Below are 27,677 nucleotides of genomic sequence, written 5' to 3' on the forward strand. Positions count from 1 at the left end.
ACAACACTTTCCTGTGGATAACCTATTTCCACCTACCACCAAAAAGACCAACAACATGTACAACTGCTACCTCAAATATTATTTTATTCAACATTCTGTCTTGTAGACTATTGTATCTTTTTTACAGTGACTTCTTTCAGACTGATATCATGGAGTAACCATGGTAACAGTCTGATGTTTAGGGAACTGCCCTATGTACATAGTCATTGAATACTGGTCATTTTAATAATGTTTACATAGTGTTTTACCCACTTCATATGTATGTACTGTATTCTAGTGAAGGCTCATCTTAGATGCACACCTTTTCTATACTGTCCATAATGTCTATACACACAATTATATAGGCTACAGATATTTACATTCCGGACACTGACATTGCTCGTTTTAATATATTTCTTATTATATTTCTTAATATTTTGGGGGATTTGTGTGTATTGTTAGGTATTACTGCACTGTTGGAGCTAGGAACGCAAGCATTTCCGATAACATCTGCAAAATATGTGTAACCGACCAATACTATTTTATTTGATACACACATACAGACATCTAGCTGACTCTTTTACCCCCAACCACTTCACACACACTGAGATTGAGATAAAACGTAACCCACTCACCCACCCTAATCTAATTTGCATACAAAAACTAACCTTTGTCCTCCCATGAACGCCCAGCTTCCGCTTGACAGGTAAAGCCCCTGACGTCTCCAACCCCGGAGGAGCTTTTTCATGAAAATACAAAATAAAGACGTAGGCCTGTCTGTTATCCTCCAAGAAATAGCCTATATCTTCACAAATATACTGCAACAGTATGTGTGGTTTCGGTAAGTGAACTTGAAATAACTTTATTTGTACCGGAGAAAGCTACCTTTGATGTGCACAGGTAAATTCTTGTTTTCACTTTGGCAAGGCAACCATTCTGTCACCCGATTAGATAGCCCTTTGTCATGACACTCAGTGCCTTCAGAAAGTATTCACACCCTTTGACTTTTTCCACATTTTGTTGTGTGACAAAATGGGATTAAAATGAATTTAATGTTGTTGTTTTTTAATGATTAACGATCTACAGAAAATACTCAGCAATGTAAAGTGGAAGTAAAATTGTAACATCTGTAAAAAAAAATATATATATATATATATGAAAAATACAACACTATATCTTGATCAGATAAGTATTCAACTCCCTTGAGTCAATACATGTTAGAATCACCTTTGGCAGCGATTACAGCTGTGAGTCTTTCTGAGTAAGTCTCTAAGAGCATTTCACACCTGGATTGTGCAACATTTGGCCATTATTATTTTATAAATTCTTCAAGCTCTGTCAAATTGGTTGTTGATCATTGCTAGACAATCATTTTCAGGCATAGATTTATAGATTCAGCCTAGTATTGTAGGTTATTGTCCTGTTGAAAGGTGAATTCCTCTCCCTGTGTCTGGTAGAAGGCAGACACAGGCAGACACAAGTTTTCCTCAGATTTTTCCTGTGCAGAGCTGCATTCAGTTTCTTTTTTATCCTGAAAAACTTCCTAGTCTATAACAATTACAAGCATACCCCCTTTTTTTGTTTATTTTATAATTTCTTTTAACCTTTATTTAACTAGGCAAGTCAGTTTAGAACAAATTCTTATTTACACCAATCTACACCGGCCAAACCCGGACGCTGGGCCAATTGTGCGCCACCCTATGGGACTCCCAATCACGGCCGGTTGTAATATACAGCCTGGAATCGAACCAGGGTGTCTGTAGTGACACCTCAAGCACTGAGATGCAGTGCCTTAGACCGATGTGCCACACGGGAGCCCCCTAACATGATGCAGCCACCACTATGCTTGAAAATATGGAGAGTGGTACTCAGAAATGTTTTGTATTGAATTTGCCCCAAACATAATAACACCTTGTATTCAAGAAAAAAAGTGAATTGCTTTGCCGCTTTTGTCCAGTATTAATTTAGTGCCTTGTTGCAACAGGATGCATGTTTTGGAATATTTATATTCTGTACAAACTTCCTTCTTTTCACTCTGTCATTTAGGTTAGTATTGTGGAGTAACTATAATGTTGTTGATCCATCCTCAGTTTTCTCCTATCACAGCCATTAAACTCTGCAACTGTTTGAAAGTCACCATTGGCCTCAATATGAAATCCCTGAGCAGTTTCCTTCCTCTCCGGCAACTGAGTTAGGAAGGACGCCTGTGTCTTTGTAGTAACTTGGTGTAATGATACACCATCCAAAGTATAATAACTTCACCATGCTCAAAGGGATATTTAATGTCTGTTTTGTTTTTTTTACACATCTACCAATAGGTTCCCTTCTTTGTGAGGCATTGGAAAACCTGCCTGGTCTTTGTGGTTGAATCTGTGTTTGAAATTCACTGCTCGACTGAAGGACCTTACAATTATCTGTATGTGTGGGGTACAGAGATGAGGTAGTCATTCAAAAATCATGTTAAACTCTATTATTGCACACAGAGTGAGTCCCTGCAACGCATTATTTGACTTGTTAAGCACATTTTTACTCCTGTACTTATTTAGGCTTGCCATAACAAAGTGGTTGAATACTTATTGACTAAAGACATTTCAGCTGTTCATCTAGATTTTTTAAATGTATTTTTTTAACATAATTCCACTTTGACATTATGGGGTATTGTGTGTAGGCCAGTGACACAAAATCTCCATTTAAATTCAGGCTGTAACACAACAAAATGTGGAAAAGGAAATGGGTGTGAATATTTTCAGAAGGCACTGTAGAGTCATAAGACAAAGGTGTCTTCTGTACGGCGGGATTTTTGTTAAGAGCCCCGAGCTCTGTCTGAGCATTAACACCCATTACGCTTTTGGAAGCATGAGGACCTTGTCTTTCATATCAGCGAGAAATAATTGATACACATCTTTATAGGGTTAGTTTTCCCACACGGCCGTATCTCCACGTTACAGCGTGTGCTTGCGGAAGACGGACGTAAGACAGAGGGACCACATGTACTAATTAGCTATCTAGAATGCTCCAAAAACCTGTGGGTAATAGAAGGCCGCCAGAAACGGGTTGTCACTGAAAAATGATGTCGGCTGCAACTGTGATAAAGCCAGTTAAAATAGTGTACAGTGTTTATTTTGCATTTGTGAAATTATTTTGATGTGATATGAATGTAAAGGGCTTTATGTTTCTAGAACCATATCGCAATTGAGAATCGATTTGTGTTTAGATGGAGTATTTGGCTGTTTTGGCTGCCAGAACCAGTCTACCTCTGAAAATAACATACATAGTCCTTCGACCATGAGGAATAACGTTACGGTAGGCTCCTTAAGAGTACATCTTGGGATACCATTCTGTCTAGCCTGCCCTGCAGAAGTGTTCGTTTGCGTATTTCGAAAGTAAACTGATAATCTACTACTAATGCTTGGAACACTTGCTCTAACGTTTCAGATGCACAGAGTCTAGAGTGATACATTCAGTAGGCTATACTGTCTTCAGTATTGTGAACGTTTCTCAACAAATAAGTCGTTTCTCAACAAATAAGTCGAAGTTGGAGAGGCTTGCTGACTTTTGTATGTTAACTCTGTCATTCTCCATAGTGTTTACTGTGTACGCTATTAAACCGTGTGTGTTGTGTACAATCACCAACGTGTCTGTGTGTCAGATAAGGAGAAGGGTCCGGGGTGGCTGATGAAGAAGGGGTTTACTCTGATCCTAGTGGGCCACATCAACTTCATCCTGGGAGCCATCGTCCACGGCAGCATCTTGCGTCACATCTCCAAACCCAACGACCAGATCACCACCGAGTTCACCGCAGCCAACATCATCTCTGTCACTTCTGGACTGCTGGTCAGTCAGAGAACTATATTATGGGTTACTGTAGTAATAACTAATATCATGTGATGTTATAGATTTTTTAAAGGTACGTTTGTTTTTCTATTTTCAGAGCATTGCAACAGGAATCATTGCCATATTGGTGTCAAGAAATCTGCCAGTTTGGAAACTTGTAAGACCATCACCATCCATAACAATAACATAATTTCTAAGCCATTAAGTCTGTAACCATCACCCCACTGATCTCCCTTGACTACTAGTTCTAGTCTTTTTAAGAAATATTTGTGTGTTGAAAATGCCTAACCACATACACTTCAAACAGACAGACATACCCCACCAGATACACCCCCAGGGGTTTCTTTACTGTACCCAAACCAAAAACAGATTTAATGCGTCGCTCAGTTATGTATAGAGACATGTTACCGTGGAATGCTCTGCTCCAAGGCAAAAAGCAAGTTTAGCTTAAAAAAAAAACACAAAAAAATATATATGGTATTACAGGGCCTCTCCTCTTCTAAAGATCAAGTTTAACTGTATGTATGAATATGTATATATGAATAGTGTGTAAATAGTATTTTTGTTGTCTCTTGGTGTCTTTGCAATATAACTCTATTATATATATTTCTTTTATGTAATACAAATATTATTTAAGGTCCTTGTCTATAACTGTTCTGTACTTTGTCATGTATTTGTACTTTTTATGTGGACCTCAGGAAGAGTAGCTGCTGCATGTGCAGTAGCTAATGGGGATGCTAATAAACTAAACTTGACTACACCCCTCTTTCCCTCCTTTCTTCTCTGCCTATGCCCCCTCTTCTTGCTCTCTCTCCTCCTTCTCTCCCCCAACTCCAGCACATAGGTCTCCTGATTAGTTCCTTCCTGAATGCCCTACTCTCTGCGGCCTGCGGCGTCGGGCTCCTATTGGCTATTAGCCTCACAATTACCAATGAGGGGCGGGGCCTCATGATGGGCTGCAACTTCACTGACCAGCCAATCAACGCCCGCTCGCCAGTCAACGCAGACTGCCCCTTCGACACCACACGGATATATGTACGTCTCTACCACTCTCTCTCTACCACTCTCTCTCTGCCCCTTTGACACCACACCAATATACTTATGTATTAAGTATCTCTCTCTACCTCTACTTATCTCTCTCTTCAGGACACAACCCTGTCTCTGTGGTTTCCATGTGTTCTGCTGGCAGGACTGGAAACAGGACTGTCCATCTGGTGCTTCGTAGTGGGACTGGTACTGAGGGGTTTAGGACCCTGCTCACAGGCATACCTCAAAGAACAGGTAGAACACACACATACAGTGCATTGGGAAAGTATTCAGACCCCTTGACTTTTTCCACATTTTCTTAAGTTACAGTGTTGTTCTAAAATTGATTAAATTGTTGTTTTTTTCCCTCATCAATCTACACACAATACCCCATAATGACAAAGAAAAAAACAGTTTTCATTTTTAAAAAAAAGCATATTTATAAAAATATATAAATAAATGAAATATCACATTTCCATAAGTATTCAGACCATTTACTCAGTACTTTCTTGAAGCACCTTTGGCAGCGATTACAACCTTGATTCTTCTTAGGTATGACGCTACAAGCTTGGCACACCTGTATTTGGGGAGTTTTCTCCCATTCTTCTCTGCAGATCCTCTCAGAGACTTGTCCTGAAACCACTCCTGCGTTGTCTTGGCTGTGTGCTTAGGGTCGTTGTCCTGTTAGACTGGGGCGAAGGTTCACCTTCCGAGATCCTGGAGCAAGTTTTCATCAAGGATCTCTCTGTACTTTGCTCCGTTTATCTTTCCCTCGATCCTGACTAGTCTCCCAGTCCCTGCCGCTGAAAAATATCCCCATAGCATGATGCTGACACCACCATGTTTCACCGTAGGAATGGTGTCAGGTTTCTACCAGACCCGACGCTTGGCATTCAGGCCAAAGAGTTCAATCTTGGTTTCATCAGACCAGATAATCTTGTTTCTCATGGTCTGAGCATCCTTTAGGTGCCTTTTGGAAAAATCCAATCGGGCTGTCATGTGCCTGTTACTGAGGAGTGGCTTCCATCTGGCCACTCTACCATAAAGGCCTGATTGGTGGAGTGCTGCAGAAATGGTTGTCCTTCTGGAAGGTTTTCCCATCTCCACAGAGGAACTGGAGCTCTGTCAGAGTGACCATCAGGTTCTTGGTCACCTCCCTGACCAAGGCCCTCCTCCCCCAATTGCTCAGTTTGGTCGGGCGGTCAAAAGAGTCTTGGTGGTTCCAAACTTCTTCCATTTAAGAATGATGGAGGCAACAGTGTTCTTCGGGACCTTCAATGCTGCAGAAATGTTTTTGTACCCTTCCCCAGATCTGTGCCTCAACACAATCCTGTCTCAGAGCTCTATGGACAATTCCTTCGACCTCATGGCTTGGTTTTTACTCTGACATGCACTGTCAACTGTGGGCCCTTATATAGACTGGTGTGCCTTTCCAAATCATGTCCAATCAATTGAATTTAACACAGGTGAACTCCAAAAAAGTTGTAGAAACATCTCAAGGATAATTAATGGAAAGAGGAAGCACCTGAACTCAATTTCGAGTCTCTGAATACTTATGTAAATAACGTATTTCTATTTTTTATTTGTAATACATTTTTGCTTTGTCATTATGGGGTATTTTGTGTAGGTTGAGGGCCCAAAAATATTTAATAAATTTTAGAACAAGGCTGTAACGTATCAAAATGTGGAAAAGGGTAAGGGGTTTGAATACTTTCCGAATACACACACACACACACACACACACACACACACACACTACCCATGAATCCCCATCTCACCTGTCTCTTTTCTCTGTGCCAGCTGGAGGAAGAGGCTCTGACCAATAGGGCAGCAGAAGATCCAGAGTACTCACCCCAAGGCCAAAGCCTGATTGGATAGAGGACTGCCACAGTCAGGGAGGTGAGGGATCAGTCCACCGGTGTTTGACCCATCCCTGAGCCTCTACCCCCTAGCCCTTTCTCCTTTCCTATTTTATCTTTTTGTTTTAAAATAATCTTTATTCAAGTTTTTTTTCACATTTTACAAACATAGTACATTAATTAATTTAAATGCTAACATTTTCACATCCATACATGGGTTCGTAATTAGGCTTCTTAACATGATTTACATATTTCTCCTTTTCCATTCCTCTAGGTGGTGCCATGGTGCCTAGTGCTACTTGTTTAGTAAATCCTAAAAAACATGAGTTCATGGGTTATGACTGCGCAATTACTGTATAACCATGTCATTTTAAGTAAATACCTGGTCATTTCTGTACTGTAAACTGAAACGCTACACATCTAATACATTTTTTTCAGATCTACGAAAGTAACTAATACCTCCTCTCTCATGCTCTCTTCCCAACATTGTTTAATGACGAAAGTGATGACTGAACCTCGTCCTCTTCAGAGAACCTCCCTGATGCCTATACCTCCACTCATACCAAAGACTCTCCTCTCCCTCTCAGTGAGCGGCTAGACTGTAAGATGACCATGTCTCTGTTAGAGGTCGACCGATTTATGATTTTTCAACCCCGATACTGATACCGATTATTGGAGGACCAAAAAAAAACCCGATGCCGATTAATCGACCGATATATATATATTTTTTGTTGTTGTAATAATGACAATTACAACAATACTGAATGAACACTTATTTTAACTTAATATAATACATCAATAAAATCAATTTAGCCTCAAATAAATAAGGAAACATGTTCAATTTGGTTTAAATAATGCAAAAACAAAGTGTTGGAGAAGAAAGTAAAAGTGCAATATGTGCCATGTAAGAAAGCTAACGTTTAAGTTCCTTGCTCAGAACATGAAAACATATGAAAGCTGGTGGTTCCTTTTAACATGAGTCTTCAATATTCCCAGGTAAGAAGTTTTAGGTTGTAGTTATTATAGGACTATTTCTCTCTATACGATTTCTATTTCATATACCTTTGACTATTGGATGTTCTTATAGGCACTTTGGTATTGCCAGTGTAACAGTATAGCTTTCGTCCCTCTCATCGCTCCCACCTGGGCTCGAACCAGGAACACATCGACAACAGCCACCCTCAAAGCAGCGTTACCCATGCAGAGCAAGGGGAACAACTACTCCAAGTCTCAGAGCGAGTGACGTTTGAAACGCTATTAGCGCGCACCCCGCTAACTAGCTAGCCATTTCACATGGGTTACACCAGTCTAATCTCGGGAGTTGATAGGCTTGAAGTCCTAAACAGCGCAATGCTTGAAGCATCGCGAAGAGCTGCTGGCAAAACGCATGAAAGTGCTGTTTGAATGAATGCTTACGAGCCTGCTGGTGCCTACCATCGCTCAGTCAGACTGCTCTATCAAATCATAGACTTAATTATAACATAATAACACACAGAAATACGAGCCTTAGGTCATTAATATGGTCGAATCCGGAAACTATCACATTTATTCTTTCAGTGAAATACGGAACCGTTCCGTATTTTATCTAACAGGTGGCATCCATAAGTCTAAATATTCCTGTTACATTGCACAACCTTCAATGTTATGTCATAATTACGTAAAATTCTGGCAAATTAGTTCGCAACAAGCCAGGCGGCCCAAACTGTTGCATATACCCTGACTCTGTGTGCAATGAACGCAAGAGAAGTGACAAAATATTGCTTGCTAACCTGGATTTCTTTTAGCTAAATATGCAGGTTTAAAAATATATACTTCTGTGTATTGATTTTAAGAAAGGCATTGATGTTTATGGTTAGGTACATTCGTGCAACGATTGTGCTTTTTTCACAAATGCGCTTTTGTTAAATCATCCCCCGTTTGGCGAAGTTGGCTGTCTTTGTTAGGAAGAAATAGTCTTCACAACGAGCCAGGCAGCCCAAACTGCTGCATATACCCTGACTCTGTTGCAAGAGAAATGACACATTTTTCCTAGTTAAAAGAAATTAATGTTAGCAGGCAATATTAACTAAATATGCAGGTTTAAAAATATATATTTGTGTATTGATTTTAAGAAAGGCATTGATGTTTATGGTTAGGTACACGTTGGAGCAACGTGTACCTAAGCGATTATATGCAACGCAGGACAGGCTAGATAAACTAGTAATATCATCAACCATGTGTAGTTAACTAGTGATTATGATTGATTGTTTTTTATAACATAAGTTTAATGCTAGCTAGCAACTTACCTTGGCTTCTTACTGCATTCCCATAACAGGCAGGCTCCTCGTGGAGTGCAATGTAAAGCATGTGGTTAGAGAGTTGGACTAGTTAACCGTAAGGTTGCAAGATTGAATCCCCGAGCTGACAAGGTACAAATCTGTCGTTCTGCCCCTGAACAAGGCAGTTAACCCACCGTTCCTAGGCCGTCATTGAAAATAAGAATGTGTTCTTAACTGACTTGCCTAGTTAAATAAAGGTGTAAAAAAATTATTATAATAATTATAATAATCTGCCAAATCAGTGTCCAAAAATACCGATTTCTGATTGTTATGAAAACTTGAAATCGTCCCTAATTAATCGGCCATTCCGATTAATCGGTCGACCTCTAGTCTCTGTATTTGTTCACGTCTGCTGAGAATGTCAAGCCTCCCCTTGATCCGCCAACAACATTTCACAAATGCAAAATGACAAACGCCTTTAGTGTAGAGATTATTCATGGGATCAATATCCTCGTTTATAGTATTCCGCTATGATCATGGAAATGATTGTATTTAATCACATTTGGCATTTATCATGCTTCATGCTCTGTTATTCCCAGGCTTGATTTTAACGGCTGGGCGTTATGCCTAAAAATCCTATCTGCATTTTTTTCTGACTTATGGGTAATTCATGATTTGCTTTGTTGTACAATTAAAGGTCAAATACACTGCATTTCAAACAGTCAGCAAAAATCTAATGAATTCAGGGCTTGTGAAGTTATACCTAGGCTAAATATAAGCCTTCCACAACCACAAGACCCACTAATATAGTTTAACCTGCTTTTTGCAGTAATCGCTGATCTGGCTTTGTAGTCTGTCTATGAAAATGCCCTTTTTGTTACAAAGTTAACCCGAACCATGCATAATGCACATTCACTTATAATGACTAACTTCTTGTAACAGGCATTATAGAAAATTAACACTTGTCTCATAAACAATCTCTCAAGCACAAGCCCACGTGCCACTGAGTAACCAGCTAATCTTTATATTTCAAGTTTAGCCAACTTGGATCTATTTGCTAACAAAGTAGAACAGTTTGTACTACCTTGTTATGAACACACCCTTCTGTCCATCTCCCAACTGTTTGAACGGCATGCTAGCCTGTCAGATATTGAAATCAAGTGGTCTACCTTATTTCTCAAAATGAGAATGAATATTATTGCACATTTATAAAACACAGACTAGACAGCTAGTATAACAGTCGTTGGCTAAAATGCTGCTAGAGGTACGTGGTACTGCAATGCAGCGCATGACAAACTGAGCATTAATTTTCCAAAATTGATACTCCTGTTTTAGTAGTCTGCTCTCATGCAATTTGAGGAGTTGAGACATGAAAGGGTATCTTTAGAGGTTAACTTATCCTCTATTACAGTAAAAAATAATTTCTCAATGTCTTTCGGTGTCCATATGACTGATTCTGTTGGACCAAACCTCAAATGCAAATAGTGACTAGCAAGTTGAAACCACTTGTCACAGAGTGAATGAAGTGATCTCTCATCTTTGTTGTTGTGAGTGGCAGGGAGAGGGGCTTGGTGTGTGTGTGTGTGTGGTGTGTGTGTAAATGTTAAGGTGCACAGTCACAGCAGATGGAGCGAAGAAAACAAGACCAAAAAAGCATGAGAACAAGCGGACATAAACGCTCATAAAAACTAAAAATAAACATGATACTTTTTGCGATACAGGCATTTGGAATATCGCGCAAAAACACTAATTTGAATTAATTCAATATAATCGCCCAGCCCAACTTGATATATGTAGGAATATAGCAATAGCCTGCCCGAGAAGGGCTCTGTGGTTCAATATCAACTGTCTTGAATTGCATCCTCTCCTATCCCCCAGTTTTTTCCCCTGATGGTGCATATGAAGGAAAGGAAACGGGGAGAGGAAACCCCTTTAGAGTACTGAGACGCGCCCTGAGTTTGTTTCAGGCGTAGCTGGGGTGGGCTCACATTCCCCAACACCAGGCAGAAGCGATCAGCTCAGCGCTGGTGCGGTTAATCTGGGGCTGGGTTAAATCGAGCAGGGTGTAATCTTTGCATGCAAGGCTAATCCCCCCCAAACCAAGGGGAAAATCAATATTGACATAAGGAGGTGACTGACACTATAAAGCGGGTTACCTGTGCGTGCCCGGCTGAAGGTTGTCCCTCCAGGGTTAGGGTTAGGGTTGTTGTTGATACTACAGTAGTACTGGAATGTGGCTTTGGAGTGATAAGTTAATGTAAGGCTACTCATCAAGATGAACTGGATTTCAGAGTTTGAACCCTGGTAGATTGTCTGGATTGTGCTCTATCAGAATGTGGTTCATTAATGTTTTGTGTATAAGAGTTGGGTCAATATCCTATTTATTCAGTAAATGAAGTTAATTTCAATTAAGTTTTAATTTCATTTCACCTCCTGAAATAAACTGAATTGATCTACATTTAATGATGTACAGTTGAAGTCGGATGTTTACATACACCTTAGCCAAATGCATTTAAACTCAGTTTTTCACAATTCCTGACATTTAATCCTAGTAAAAATTCCCAGTCTTAGGCCAGTTAGGATCACCACTTTATTTTAAGAATGTGAAATGTCAGAATAATAGAGAGAATTATTTATTTCAGCTTTTATTTCTTCCATCACATTCCCAGTGGGTCAGAAGTTTACATACACTCAATTAATATTTGGTAGCATTGCCTTTAAATTGTTTAGCTTGGGTCAAACGTTTTGGGTAGCCTTCCACAAGCTTCCCACAATAAGTTGGGTGAATTTTAGCCCATTCCTCCTGACAGAGCTGGTGTAACTGAGTCAGGTTTGTAGGCCTCCTTGCTCACACGGGCTTTTTCAGTTCTGCCCAAAAATGTTCTATATGATTGAGGTCAGGTCTTTGTGATGGCCACTCCAATACCTTGACTTTGTTGTCCTTAAGCCATTTTGCAACAACTTTGGAAGTATGCTTGGGGTCATTGTCCATTTGGAAGACTCATTTGCGACCAAGCTTTAACTTCCTGACTGATGTCTTGAGATGTTGCTTCAATATATCCACATCATTTTCCTACCTCATGATGCCATCTATTTTGTGAAGTGCAGCAAAGCACCCCCACAACATGATGCTGCTACCCCCATGCTTCACGGTTGGGATGGTGTTCTTCGGCTTGCAAGCGTCCCCCTTTTTCCTCCAAACATAACGATGGTCATTATGGCCAAACAGTTCTATTTGTTTCATCAGACCAGAGGACATTTCTCCAAAAAGTACGATCTTTGTCCCCATGTGCAGTTGCAAACCATAGTCTGGCTTTTTAATTATGGTTTTGGAGCAGTGGCTTCTTCCTTGCCGTGCGGCCTTTCAGGTTATGTCGATATAGGACTCGTTTTACTGTGGATATAGATGCTTTTGTACCTGTTTCCTCCAACATCTTCACAAGGTCTTTTGCTGTTCTGGGATTGATTTGCACTTTTCGCACCAAAGTACGTTCATCTCCAGGAGACAGAACGCGTCTCCTTCCTGAGCGGTATGACGGCTGCGTGGTCCCATGGTGTTTATACTTGCGTACTATTGTTTGTACAGATGAACGTGGTACCTTCAGGCGTTTGGAAATTGCTCCCAAGGATGAACCAGACTTGTGGAGGTCTACAATTTATTTTCTGAGGTCTTGGCTGATTTCTTTTGATTTTCAAGTGATGTCAAGCGAAAAGGCACTGAGTTTAAAGGTAGGCCTTGAAATACATCCACAGGTACACCTCCAATTGACTCAAATTATGTCAATTAGCCTATCAGAAGCTTCTAAAGCCATGACATAATTTTCTGGAATTTTCCAAGCTGTTTAAAGGCACAGTCAACTTGGTGTATGTAAAAATCTGACCCACTGGAATTGTGATACAGTGAGTTATAAGTTAAATAATCTGTCTGTAAACAATTGTTGGAAAAATTACTATTGTCATGCACAAAGTAGATGTCCTAACCGACTTTCCAAAACTATAGTTTAACAAGAAATTTGAGGAGTTGTTGAAAAACGAGTTTTAATGACTCCAACCTAAGTGTATGTAAACTTCTGACTTCAGGTTTCCTGAGGTTTTTGTACCAGAAGTTGCATCAGCTTTGTTTTTGTTGATTTTATGTCACACTGATCAATGTGTTCAAAGTTTTTATATATATATATTAAATCTGCTTCAAATGAATGTTTACTATTTGACTAATCATTGCCATCCTCAGAATTCCTTGACTGGGAAGAAATGCACAGCACAATCTCACACACACATCACTAGTGATAGGGGGGATTGTTACTGTTACATATCGGGATATTATTTTTGATGATTTATGGTATTGTTTTGACTATTTTTCACAAATTTTTATTTTAGCACTAGTTGGCTATACCCACATCAAAACTCCAGTATTTTTCATTCATAGCTTTTTCTCCATCTTTTTACAAAGGAAGACTATTTGTTTTCAGCACTTTTAGTTCCATGTCTGATCAACACTTAATTACGGCTCTTTCTTCTCCCAAACATCCGGTGAGCTATATGTTTGGAACATCGAAAAATCATAGTATTGAATCGCAATACATATAGAATCATGAGAATCGCAATACATATCATATCGGTACCAAAGTATGTTAATAATATATCGTGAGGTCCCTGGCAATCCCCAGCCCTACACATCACGAGTTTCGATCATAGGCTGCCTATTATTGAGTAGGCTTACAACTGCAATAGATAAATAGAAATCATATTGTGGGCTTTAGGCCTACTCACATATTTTACCTAGGGTGTGCTCGCCACATTACAGTTTGTTTACCTTACACTGAGTGTTGGCATTGGGGTGATGGCTGTAGGGGATGGGAATTTTCATCTCTATTCTGCAGCCTATTATGCAACCATGAATAAATGCACAGTATATATATATATATATATATATATGTGTGACATTGGACATGATGTTAATTATATTTGTATTTCTCTATGATATATAATCAATTTAACTGATTGATGATAATCTTGCATAATGCAATCAGTTGGCTCTTATTGCGTTGCGCGCTCTCACTCAAAGCGCGCGTCCGAGAATAGATAATTGAATGGATTTACAAGCACAGCAGCAGCGACAGAGAGAGCGAGGTGCTTGTGTGTGTGTATTGTAACTGGAAGAAACAGCGGCGTAGAGCACTGCGGATCAAGCATAATTCAAATTGAAGGTGAAGTTTAGCTTTTTCTATTTGTGTGCAAACGGGCTTGAACAATTACATGTTTCTACGAAGCGTTTGTAACACTGACTGACAATTATTTTAATTGTTGAGGTACAGTAGCGACACGTTTTAATAACTGCTACAACGTCACCGTATCACGTTTGCGAGTTAGGTCTCGTATACAATGTAAGAATTACGAAAACAATTATTTAATTCCTATCAAAAAACAAATGGTAGCGTTAGCTCAGCTAGCGAACGGTAGGTGTTCGACTCGAGACACGTCGGTGAACGAGCCTTTGGGTCAGGAGATTGTCAGAATTGTCTTGGGGCTAGCAGGGATGTTTTTGGCTAGATAGAAAAACAATGTTCCACTGTATGGTTGTATTTTGTTGGTATTAACCGGCGTATCTAACGTTACATGATTATACACTCACTGAGGTTGCTTTATAGATATACCGTTTAAATTGCATTTCTTTGCGACACCAGTGACATAGTAATATCAACCCGTGATACGTAACATTACGAGAGCATGTTAGTTGCCCGGCCAACCTCTCACAACCGTGCGGCTAGGGGGATGGGTCGGCATCGATGGTCCGTTTGCAGGGGTTCAATTCTACTGAAAATAGTGTAAATTCAAGACGAGGATGCATGCTTTGCTAGGCATAATAGATTGACTCGACTGGAAGGGCGTGTGCGCAGCTGTTTAGTAGCAAATGAACGCCCCACAAACAAGGTTGTACCGCAAAAATGAATATAAATTGCTCTGTATAGAAACCACTGGCGACATCGGGCGACTGACACCTACAGGCCTGTATACCTAGGTGTGTGTCGTAGACCTATTGGACAGTATCATGTTGAAAATGTAATTAAGTGCCAGCAATCCAATCCTGACAAATGTATTTCCTAATAAATCACTGAGTGTACAAAACATTAAGAACACCTTCCTATTATTGACTTGCAGTTCTTGACACATGCCGGTGTGCCTTGCACCTACACTACCATACCCCTGTCAAAGGCACTTAATTTATTTATTTCACCTTTATTTAACCAGGTAGGCCAATTGAGAACAAGTTCTCATTTACAACTGCGACCTGGCCAAGATGAAGCAAAGCAGTGCGACAAAAACAGAGTTACATGGGACAAACAATCGTACAGTCAATAACACAATAGAAGAATTTGGATACAGTGTGTGCAAATGAGGTAAGGCAATAAATAGGCCAATAGTGGTGAAGCACTTACAATTTAGCAATTTACACGAGTGATATCTGTGCAGGTAGAAATAATGGTGTGCAAAAGAGCAGAAAAACAGAACAAATATGGGGATGAGGTAGGTAGTTGGTTGGATGGGCTATTTACAGATGGGCTGTGTACAGCTGCAGCGACTAGTAAGCTGCTCTGACAGCTGACACTTAAAGTGATGGAGATATAAGTCTCCAACTAAAGTGATTTTTGCAATTCGTTCCAGTCATTGGCAGCAGAGCACTGGAAGGAAAGGCGGCCAAAGGGGGTGTTGGCTTTGGGGATGACCAGTGAAATATACCTGCTGGAGCGTGTGCTACGGGTGGGTGTTGCTATGGTGACCAGTGAGCTGAGATAAGGCGGAGCTTTACCTAGCAAGGACTTATAGATGACCTACAGCCAGTGGGTTTTGCGACGAATATGTAGCGAGGACCAGCCAACGAGAGCATACAGGTTGCAGTGGTGGGTAGTATATGGGGCTTTGGTGACACATCTTTTCTTGCCCATTCACCCTCTGAATTAGCACACCTACACATGTCGCACGGCTTAAAAAACATTTTTGTTTTTGTTTTACCCGTCTCCTCCCCTTCATCTACACTGATTTGAAGTGGATTTAACATGTGACATCAATAAGGCATCATAGCTTTCACCTGGATTCACCTGGTCAGTCTGTCATGGAAAGAGCCGTTGTTCCTAATGTTTTGTACACTCAGTTTATGTAAGCATATGTGTAACTGTTTTCACCCTTATCAATAACCTAGAAGTAGCGTAGATGTTTCAATTGAAAATGTAATACATAATGTAATATAAGTGACTGTAATAACTACAGCATTAAGTCTATTGAATCAGATATGTTGAAGATCTATTGGGACTTGTGTAAATGAGAGATGGGGTTGCTGTTTTTCAACTCCCTGGCTCTTGTCACTTCTACACATTTAGAGGACTTTCTTGCCACTTGTCTTACCACTCTTTTGTATTTGAACTTGTAGGTCTTGCTTGACGTGTTACTCGGCCATTGGACGTTCTTTGAAGAAACATTGAAGACTTTCAATAGGCAGTTTCTCATTTTCTTTGGAGAGAAGGACAGAGGACCATAGCTGGAGGTGGGGGGGGGGAGGAGACGGTGGAACATCTAGGCTGATGATCTCAGCCCTCCAGCGGGTACAGACCCAGCCAGAGAGTGCCTGGAGGGGAGAGGCTGGCTGTGTGGATCCCGTAGCCAGGCAGGGTGCATTCTCTGGGGGATGGAAGCAGCAGGACTCCCCAGTGAGCTCCACAGATCTCCAGGGTATAATTGTGGAGAAGAAGAATAGCCCCGCTGTTCTCTAATCCCTCATCTCCTCTCTTCATCCCTCTCTCCCCCTTCCCTGCTTTGTGAATTGAGGATGAGAGTGAGGTGGGACTCACACAGAGACAGGGTCATGTTTAGGTCGTTCTTCCTCTGGTCCCTCTGCTCACCCTGTCTGTCTATCCATGCGGAGACAGCAGAGAGCCACAGTATGTTTACCTGTGAGCCAATAGGACTACGGATGTGCCAGGACCTGCCTTACAACACCACCTTCATGCCCAACCTCCTCAACCACTACGACCAGCAGACGGCCGCGCTCGCCATGGAGGTACTGACTATAGCTGTGTGTGTATGTGCTTTGCTGTTGCTCCAAAGGGATCCTGGTTTGTGAATGGAGAGTGACATGAGGTTGTAAGTCGAGCGTTTGGGCTGACATAGAAACCAACCGACTCAGGTTACTGGCTGTTCTCTCCTTCTCTTTTGTGACGGTCTTCAGAATGAATGAGCAAGGATAGGTTGTTAACGTCAGCAGGTTACTGGCCTTAATGCTCCTTATTTCTCAGCATATTTCTAGGCTGACATATTTTTGTTTTGTAATAGTTTTGTCTGTCTGCTGTGGCTTAGAGGGCATGTCAGGCACTATTTTCTGATTTGATGACTCATGTTTGCATCATCTGCTCGTCATTCCGTTTAGAGAGCCATTACAGTATGTTAACGTGATGGCGTACGGTTATATCTCCAGCCTTTTAATCATGCCCTCATCTGTTTTGTTACCCATCGCCTTAGTACACGTGTATAGCTCCCAAAAACCATCTACCTGTTGCTCTTAATCTTTGGCCTTCTTATATGGCCTCTCAATAAATCTAGTTGTAGCATGATGAGGATGACCTTAACTCATATTTTGCTGCAGTGGACCAGTTATGGAAATGGATTATGAATGAAGTGTAAAAGCCCAATCTGGTACAGAAATTCCCACAACAGCTGTTCCCCACATCAGAATCAGCCGGAACCATCACGGGGGGGGGAACATGCTGTGCTTTTCTGCTTATTCAATCATTGAGCAATTTTTGTTGAATTTTATCAACATGTATTAATGTGAGGATTTAAATAGACATCTGTTGTTGAACTTTATTTAACCTAGTAAAGAAGTAACCTGAGCCCTACCCTTCAGCCCCGGAAGGCAGCTTTACAAAATGCAGTTGTTGCAACAGGAGGAGCTGCAATGTGAGACTGTGCTACTTCTCACTCCCAGTCACTCTGGCAGCATCGGTGGAGGGGCTCTGGTTGTGAGAATCCGCAAAGGAAATTGAATAATATCATTCACCGGACACTGGCTATACCCGCTCTGATTCATTGTGTGTGGAGAATGATGCCACGTACTTTATCTATGCTTCTGTGTTAGTCTAAGTAATGCCTCTTGCCGCAGGAAGCTGCTTCATCATGTTTTACATGAACAACAACAGTCATTAGCAGGCAGGATAATCCATAGTGACTCCTAGCCAACACATAGCCTGGTCTCTCTCACTCACTCTCACTCACACTCTCTCTCTCTCTCTCTCACACACACAGAGCCCAGTCAGCAGCACATGGTTTTCCCTAAGGGGACTGAGCCCTGTTGTTACCCGCACCATGGTTCAGTATTACCATGCCTCAGCCATCTGGACAGAACATAATTTCAGCTGTAAACCAACCTACTGTATTTTCCTATGTGTGCATGCGTTTCTGTGTGTGGCTGGCTTATATCTGTTTTACAAAACCCAGTGTAAGCCCTCTGCCTTTAGTGAACCACATCCAATTACTGCAACAGAAAGCATGTTATATCAAGTAGAGCTGTAGCCCTGGCTGGTACAGGGCTACTTTTATATGTTTCTATGAGGCCCTGGTACTGTGCTGTTTCCTGTGTGATTGACAACAGGTCCAATGGTGCCAGCTGACATTATTCACCAGTGCTAACTAGCCACTAATCTGCCCCACCGCCCCACAATGGAACGATTGATTCTCAGCGCAGAATGATTCTCCCTCACCCGATACTGCAGTCAATTAAGCCTGGGGGGAAGGAGATGGGAGAGAAAGGGAAAGGGCTGTAGAGAAAGGGGGAAAGAGTGTGTGAATGGGCAAATGAGCTCTTGAGTCACAACAGAGCACCCAATGTAAGCACCCACGAAACCCCCCTTCACACACATGATGACATCACTCTGGAGCTGGTCTGGTCTGACAGTTTTAATAAGGATATTTAATGAATAATAATGGAGTGGCACCCCCTTTCCCCTCTAATAATAACCCTGTACAAGAGAGAGGTAGGTGAGACCTGAGCTAAGGAATTCACTACCTGAGAGAGAGGGCAGGAGGTAGGATGGAAGAGCGGGAGAGTATGTGTGTGTTTTAAGGTAAGGGAGCGGGTGAGTGGGATTGAAAGAGAAAATGTCTCAGACTCTGGAAGAGAGAGCAGTGTGTGTGGGAGGTCTGTCTCTACCAGGGCCCCATGGTGTTCTTTTCTGCGTTTGTCTCTCTCCCGGCATGGGATCCTGGCTGTCTCTCAGCCCCAGACTCGACTATGCTGATTTAATCCACTACACTAAAACCTGGGACCACCACTGGGCCATCACGTCCTCCAAAACACACAGACACAATGTTACTGGGCCCTGTTGGTTGGCACGGCTGCCGACGAATTGGGTGATTACGCCATTCAAAGTCTGTCGGCGAAAAGAAGGGAAGCCTTTAGTATTTAGTCTTAAAAGCCGTAATTATTTTGCTGGTTCTATAGAGCGTTGTTGAAATGCAGAGAAACAATCAGAATAGCAAAGCATTTCCACCCACAGCCTTCACCGGAGACAGACAGTTTGGTGGGATAACGCCAGTTAGCCTAGCATAGTGAGGGGAGTAGTCTATCCATCTATACTGTGTGGGCTAGTAGTAACTTAATGCTAGCTGGTAGCTATATCCAATATGGTGACTTATCCTCTGTCGGCAGAGTGCCAAGTGCTGCTAAGTGCAGAGTAGAGCTGAGCAGCCCCCTGTTAAAAAGCATGTATGTATGGATAACCTACAGTGCATTCGGAAAGTATTCAGTCCTGTTGACATTTTCCACGTTTTGTTACAGCCTTATTATTACATTGTCCCCCCCCTCATCAATCTACACACAACACCCCATAATGACAAAGCAAAAACCATTTGCAAACATTTCTAAAAACCTGCTTTCGCTTTGTCATTATGAGGTATTGTGTATAGATTGATGAGGGGGAGGGCAATGTTATGTTATAGCCTTGTTATTACGATGTGGAAAAAGTCAAGGAGTCTGAATACTTTCCGAATGCACTGTGTGTGTATGTATGTGTGTGTACACACGTGCGCGCACACATACTACTATTCAAAAGTTTGGGGTCACTTAGAAATGTCCTTGTTTTTGAAAGAAAAGTACTTTTGTCCATTAAAATAACATAAAATTGATCAGAAATAGTGTAGACATTGTTAATGTTGTAAGTGACTATTGTAGCTGGAAACGGCAGATTTTCTATGGAATATCTACATAGGCGTACAGAGGCCCATTATCAGCAACCATCACTCCTGTGTTCCAATGGCACTTTGTGTTAGCTAATCCAAGTTTATCATTTTAAAAGGCTAATTGATCATTTGAAAACCCTTTTGCAATTATGTTAGCACAGCTGAAAACTGTTGTTCTGATTAAACAAGCAATGAAACTGGCCTTCTTTAGACTAGTTGAGTTTCTGGAGCATCAGCATTTGTGGGTTCGATTACAGGCTTAAAATGGCCAGAAACAAAGACCTTTCTTCTGAAACTCATCAGTCTGTTATTGTTTTGAGAAATGAAGGCTATTCCATGCGTGAAATTGCCAAGAAACTGAAGATCTCGTACAACGCTGTGTACTATTCCCTTCACAGAACAGTGCAAACTGGCTCTAACCAGAATAGAAAGAGTGGGAGGCCCCGGTGCACAACTGAGCAAGAGGACAAGTACATTAGTGTCTAGTTTGAGAAACAGATGCCTCACAAGTCCTCAACTGGCAGCTTCATTAAATAGTACCCGCAAAATACCAGTCTCAACGTCAACAGTGAAGAGGTGACTCCGGGATGCTGGTCTTCTCCTCCACCTCCCCTCTACCTTTTGCATGCCTCTCCTAGGGAAACTGTTAGAGGCATCAGGAATGCCTATGTCTCCTTCATGCTTGTCGTCTGTGCAACTTGAAACAGCGGATGGATTATAATCACTTACAATGTATGACATATCCTTCACATTTAGTGGTGCTATCACACTGGCCATCTAATTCAACTATTTGGTTGATGAACGGGTGTACACCGCAATAGTGTCGCAAATATAGAGTAATCTAGGGGTTCGACATACTATGGTTACACATATGGTTAACATAGTATAATTTATGCAGACTTGAAAGGCAGGCATCAACATGGCCGAACGAGAGGCTGCCAGCAATATATAGAAATCGCTTTCTATGGGTACAAATCGCTTTCTACCGTGATAACTTTTTTCTTGTCGTCAAATCCCTGCCAAAAGTCAGGTGACCAAAGCGCTTCCAAATATGGAGTTGCAGGTTTGCCAAACCTGCCATGTTTGAGCATATCTCTCCTATGTACAAAACTTTATGGCAGTCATTTTACTTAAGGCCCTCGATTTGCAAATACAAATCAAAAGCTGTTTGTGGATAGTGAATTGCGTTTGTGAATAGCGATTTACATTTGTGGATTGGTGATTTACATTTGAATACATTTGGCATGATATTGATCCCATACATGGAGGAGTAGGAGTTGTGATGGTGCTTTGCTGGTGAAACTGTCAGTGATTTTTATTTACAATCCAAGGCACACTTAACCAGCATGGTTACCACAGCATTCTGCAGCGATTCGCCATCCCATCTGGCTTAGTTCCACTATCATTTGTTTTTCAACAGGACAATGACCCAACACACCTCCAGGCTGTGTAAGGGCTATTTGATCAAGGAGGAGAGTGATGAAGTGCTGCATCAGATGACCTGGCCTCCACAATCACCTGACCACAACCTAATTTGAGATGGTTTGGGATGAGTTGGACCGCGGAGTTAAGGAAAAGCAGCCAACAAGTGCTCAGCATATGTGGGAACTCCTTCAAGACTGTTGGAAAAGCATTCCAGGTGAAGTTGGTTGAAAGAATGCCAAGAGTGTGCAAAACTGTCATCAAGGCAAAGGGTGGCTACTTTGAAGAATCTCAAATATAATATATATATATATTTAGATTTGTTTAACACTTTTTATTTGGGTTACTACATGATCGTTTTGTAGAAAATAGTAAAAAATTAAAACCTTTCAATGAGTAGATGTGTCCAAACTTTGGAACACAATGCAAAGCTCCTCAATGCAGCTCTAGTCTGAGGAGAGGGAGGAGAATGACGCTGTTATAGAAAATGCTAAGAGGGTGTAAATGGTTAATTTTGGGGTCGCAGTTTTATGTTCAAATCTTCAATGATCAAGGTCAGGATCTTTAAAAGGTAGGCGAATCATAGATCTGCGCTTAGTGGCCGCTTCTATCTATGTTGTATTGACTGTTATATAAGACCATTGTAACATAGGGGGAGTAGTTGATATGAGTCTTACATAACAGAATGGTGTATGATGCAGCCCAGATTAGGGCTGGCACAATTACTGTGTAATCATGTTACCGACGATTATGGATGAATACTGTCTTGAAAATAAAATCAGTCATAATAAGTCACCGTTTAAAAAAGATCTATATCTATATATATATCTGAAGACTGGACGGCCGGGCATTTGTGCGGTTGAGTTGGTTTCCGAGGTAACATGGACTCTTTACAACGTGATGAAACTGAAACAAGCAAGGTGTTGTAGCAAATGAGTCTTTGGTTGCCTAGGCAACGCCCCCTCTCCCTGCAGCAGCAGCAGCACACAGTCGAGAGGAGAAAATGTGTCTTTTTAAAATTCAAAACTATTATAAGGGTGACCTCGGTCATTTCGCTGACCAATAACCGTCATCCAAAATTCCATGACTATCACAGCCTTAGCCCAGATGGCGGTGTGCTGTGGCAGGAGCTGTGTGGGTGGAAGTTGTGAGTGAGTCTCTAGGTGTGACTGTGGAGGGATGGTACTCATTGTGCGCTGTGGTGTATACACACTCAAATGGACAAAACAGGCCACTTCTTTATAGCCATCTCTTTCTCGCTCTCTGACCATCTATCCTTCCGTAGGAACATGTTTTGATTGCCTCTCCACAGAGGGGGGGGGGGGGGGGGCGTGCGTGCGTGCGCGCACATTTGTGCCCTCTGACCTCCAGCAGGATGAGGACCATCAGAAGCCTCATTGTCAGATTGGTCTGTTTTCCCCTCATCACCTGTTACCATGGTACCCAGGGAGGAAATGCAGAGTGATGAATGCTGAGAGAAGAGGGGGAGGGAGTGAGGAGAAGAGATGTGATAAGAGGGATAGAGATGTGGCGGGATGGAGAGGAAGGGTAGAAAATGCATGTATGGGAATGCCAGGAATAGATGAGGCAGAGGAGGGTAAGTGGTCATGTGCTGGAATGCCAGGAACTGCTCTTGTCTGATCTGGACTGGGTGAAGGAGGGATGAATAAATCAAATGAATAAATGACTTGGAAAGAGGGAGTGTGGGAGAGGGCTGTCTATTATTATTCCCTCTCTTTTCAGAAGAGAGGAGTGCAGATTAAGGAGAGAAGTGCTTGTCCTCCTGCTCTATTCACGGCCAGCTCACTCTTTCTCTGGAACGCGTGAGAGCGGAAGGAGAGGGGAGGCCCATGGACAATAAGGTTAAGGAACGAGAGCAAAAATGATTGGAGAATGGAAATGGTTGCTGGAATGGGAGGGAGAAGGAAACGTTGCTGAAGGGTTTGGGTGATGGGGAGAGGAAATGAGTGACTAAGAGATGCAGCTGTAGGGTACGGGTGATGAAGAGAGAAGGACAGATGAAATGGGGATGTGATGGATGGAGAGGGTAAGAAAGGCGATAGAGAATGGGTGATGGAGAAAGGGCTGACAGTGTTTGACACTGTTTGGGCTGCAGGCTGGAAAAGAGGTTTATATAACTCCCACAAAATGTCTGAGTAAGAGTGTGGCTTTCTTTTTAAAAGGTGTATTGGCCTTTAAAGATGCCGTCCGCAAGTTCTCTGTCCCCTGTGGCAACGAGACCACAAACACAGCTGACCCAAAAACAAAGCTTTTTAGACACTACTAATTGAACCCATTTGTCTTCTTGGGTTTTACAGGCAGGCACACTCCTCAGTCCTCCAGTAGTGTCAGTAGACATTTTCTAAACGAAAATCAAACCTGCTATGTACTGTGCCTTTTAACGTTGCAGTAATGTGGCTCATTAGTATCTAACTCCAGTAAGCTCTCTCTGTCAGAGCGGGTGGTCTCAGCTGTAACTCAGACCCCGTGGTCTTAAACCGTGTGTGTTCGCGTGTGCCTGTGTGTGAGCCCCAGCACCATGTGATTGCGGTCTGTTTGTTAGTATCTGAAGTGTGAGCTGTCACCTTCACCAGAGTGGCGTGAAAGGTAAACATTTTTAAAAGAATAATTAGGGCACAGTAAGACCAGTCACCTGACCACTGGGCCATAGTACAGAGGGATAATCACACTGCTAATGACAGCTTTAGGAAGTGAGCTGCTGTGTGTGTGTTGGGGGGGGGGGGGGGGGGGTCTCATGCAGGGACAGTGCTCAGTCAGACAGAGGATGCAGGTTCTCACATTCTAAACACTCCAATACCTTTGACTCCCTAATCCACAGGGAAACTGCCATTCTTTTATCTCTTTCACTCCTTCATGTTCTTCTTTAAGCCAGATGCATTATACAGAGTCTTTGCAGAATTGGCAAACTGGCTTTCCTACTGTCACCCTAATCTTCAATGCATACACACACACACTGCTCCCTGAGACCCACTTGTGCAGCTTATTTTTCACTATCTGTGGCCAGAAGCCCCACCCTACCTCTTAAAGCGTCAGCATGCTTCAGTTCGGCTGTCGCCTAGCCGTACACTGCTAGTCGAACCAAACTAGTGGGCTCGCATAGTCCCTTAAAAGATCTTTGCTTGATAAATTAGAAAAAAGCAGCAATAGTACCATTGTCCATTTTGAGACGCCATAGCCGGTATACATTTCCTCAAAGTCAGAATTAATCAAATATGAACGCAACAATATTAATAATAGCCATATTTTTTTTACTACCGGTCAAGTTTTAGAACACCTACTCATTCAAGGGTTTTTCTATATTTTTACTATTTTCTGCATTGTAGAATAATAGTGAAGACATCAACTATGAAATAACACATATGGAATCATGAAGTAACCAAAAAAGTGTTAAACAAATCAAAATATATTTGAGATTCTTCAAATAGCCACCCTTTGCCTTGACAGCTTTGCACACTCTTGGCATTCTCTCAACCAGCTTTACCTGGAATGTTTTTCCAATAGTCTTGAAGGAGCTCCCACGTATGCTGAGCACTTGTTGGTTACTTTTCCTTCATTCTGCGGTCCAACTCACCCCAAACCACCTCAATTTGGTGGAGGCCAGGTCATCTGATGCAGCACTCCATCACTCCTTCGTAAAATAGCCCTTACACAGCCTGGAGGTGTGTTGGGTCATTGTCCTGTTGAAAAACAAGTGATAGTCCCACTAAGCCCAAACCAGATGGAATGGTGTATGGCTGCAGAATGTTGTGATAGCCATGCTGGTTAAGTGTGCCTTGAATTCGAAATAAATCACAGTGTCACCAGCAAAGCACCCCACACTATAACACCTCCTCCTCCATGCTTTACGGTGGGAAATACACACGCAGAGATCATCCATTCACCCACACTGCGTCTCACAAAGACACGGCGGTTGGAACCAAAAATCTCCAATTTGGACAGATTTCCATCGGTTTAATATCCATTGCTCAGGTTTCTTGGCCCAAGCAAGTCTCTTCTTATTGGTGTCCTTTAATAGTGGTTTCTTAGCAGCAATTAGACCATGAAGGCCTGACTCAGTCTCCACTGAACAGTTGATGTCTGTTACTTAAACTCTAATCTTTCCCTTGATCTTGACTAGTCTCCCAGTCCCTGCCGCTGAAAAACATCCCGACAGTATGATGCTGCCACCACCATGCTTCACCGTATGGATGGTGCCAGGGTTCCTCCAGACGTGAAGCTTGGCATTCAGTCCAAATCTTTTCATCAGACCAGAGAATCTTGTTTCTCATGGTCTGAGAGTCCTTTAGGTGACTTTTGGCAATCTCCAAGTGGGCTGTCATGTGTCTTTTACTCAGGAGTGGCTTCAGTCTGGCCCCTCTACCATAAAGGGCTGATTGGTGGAGTGCTGATGAGATGGAAGAACCTTCCAGAAGGACAACCATTTCCACAGAGGAACTCTGAAGCTCTGTCAGGGTGACCATCGGGTTCTTGGTCACCTCCCTGACCAAGGCCCTTCTCCTCCGATTACTCAGTTTGGCTGGGTGGTCAGCTCTAGGAAGAGTCTAGGTGGTTCCAAACTTCTTCTATTTAAGAACGATGGAGGCCAATGTGTTCTTGGGGACCTTCAATACTGCAGAATATTTTTGCTACCCTTCCCCAGATCTGTGCCTCGACACAATCCTATCTCAGATCTCTAAGGACAGTTCCTTGGACCTCATGGCTTGGTTTTTTCTCTGACATGCACGGTCAACTGTGGGATGTTATTTTGACCGGTGTGTCTTTCCAAATCATGTCCAATCCATTTAATTTACAACAGGTAGACTCCATTCAAGTTGTAGAAACATCTCAAGGATGATCAATGGAAACAGGATGCAGCTGAGCTCATTTGAGTCTCAAAGCAAAGGGTCTGAATGCTTATGTAAATAAGGTTTTATTTTTATAAATTTGCAAAGATTTCTACAAACCTGTTTTCACTTTGTCATTATGGGGTATTGTTTGTAGATTGAGAGGGAAATATTATTTAATACATTTTTGAATAAGGCTGTAATGTAACAAAATTTGGGAAAAGGGAAGGGGTCTGAATACTTTCCAAACACACGGTGTCTATACACTACCTTTCAAAAGTTTGGTCACTAAGAATTGTCCTTGTTTTCCATGAAAACAAACATGAAATGAGTTGCAAAATTAATAGGAAACGTTGACAAGGCTTTAAATAAAAAATGAAATTTTCCTTTCGTCAACGAATCCTCCACTTGCAGCAATTACAGCCTTGCGGACCTTTGGCATTTTAGTTGTCAATTTGTTGAGGTAATCGGAAGAGATTTCACCCCATGCTTCCTGAAGCACCTCCCAGAAGTTGGATTGGTTTGATGTGTACTTATGTACCATACGGTCAAGATCAATATGGTTGAGACCCGGTGACTGTGTTGGCCACTCCATTATAGACAGAATACCAGCTGACTGCTTCTTCCCTAAATGATTATTGCATAGTTTGGTGCTGTGCTTTGGGTCATTGTCCTGTTGTAGGAGGAAGTAGGCTCCAATGAAGCGCCGTCCACAGGGTATGGCATGGCGTTGCAAAATGGAGTGATGGCCTTCCTTCTTCAAGATCCCTTTTACCCTGTACATATCTTCCACTTTACCACCACCAAAGCACCCCCAGACCATCACATTGCCTCCACCATGCTTGACAGATGGTGTCAAGCACTCCTCCAGCATCTTCATTTTTTTCTGCATCTCACAAATGTTGTTCTTTGTGATCCGAAACACCTCAAACTTGGATTTGTCTATCCAATAAAACATTTTCCAATCTTCCCATGTCCAGTGTCTGTGTTCTTTTGCAACTCTGCCTAGAAGGCCAGCATCCCGGAGTCGCCTCTTCACTGTTGATGTTGAGACTGGTGTTTTGCGGGTACTATTTAATGAGGCTGCCAGTTGACGACTCTGTTGTGCACCGAGGCCTCCCGCTCGTCTTTCTATTCTGGTTAGAGACAGTTTGCCCTCTTCTGTGAAGGGAGTAGTACACAGCGTTGTACGGTATCTTCAGTTTCTTGACAATTCCTCACATGGAATA

The 27,677-nt window shown here is 42.0% G+C and overlaps 2 protein-coding genes across 5 annotated transcripts in view; both read left to right on the top strand.

The window, feature by feature from the left end:
• Positions 1–664: 664 nt before the first annotated feature.
• LOC106610818 (keratinocyte-associated protein 3) lies at positions 665–13,153 on the top strand. The gene is made up of 7 exons (XM_014210431.3): positions 665–820; positions 3,629–3,813; positions 3,911–3,970; positions 4,651–4,848; positions 4,960–5,094; positions 6,640–6,738; positions 7,202–13,153. Exons 1-6 carry the CDS (start codon positions 808–810, stop codon positions 6,715–6,717), a joined length of 669 nt encoding a protein of 222 aa, XP_014065906.1. The 5' UTR covers positions 665–807; the 3' UTR covers positions 6,718–6,738; positions 7,202–13,153.
• An 869-nt stretch (positions 13,154–14,022) lies between these two features.
• The window catches only part of LOC106610748 (frizzled-3), a 39,402-nt gene continuing 25,747 nt past the window's right edge, over positions 14,023–27,677 (top strand). The window contains exons 1-3 of one of the 4 annotated variants that reach the window (XM_082955632.1): positions 14,024–14,163; positions 15,206–15,354; positions 16,383–17,009. In XM_082955632.1, coding sequence (XP_082811758.1) covers positions 16,779–17,009 — 231 coding nt within the window. In that variant the 5' untranslated portion in view covers positions 14,024–14,163; positions 15,206–15,354; positions 16,383–16,778. Of the gene's footprint in view, positions 14,164–15,205; positions 15,355–16,382; positions 17,010–27,677 lie in introns of all 4 variants that reach the window. The other 3 variants (XM_082955633.1, XM_014210277.3, XM_014210279.3) reach the window with 3 other exon arrangements.

The sequence above is a fragment of the Salmo salar genome, chromosome 09 (assembly GCF_965601325.2).
Source record: "Salmo salar chromosome 09, fSalSal1, whole genome shotgun sequence".
NCBI classification, from domain to species: Eukaryota; Metazoa; Chordata; class Actinopteri; order Salmoniformes; family Salmonidae; genus Salmo; species Salmo salar.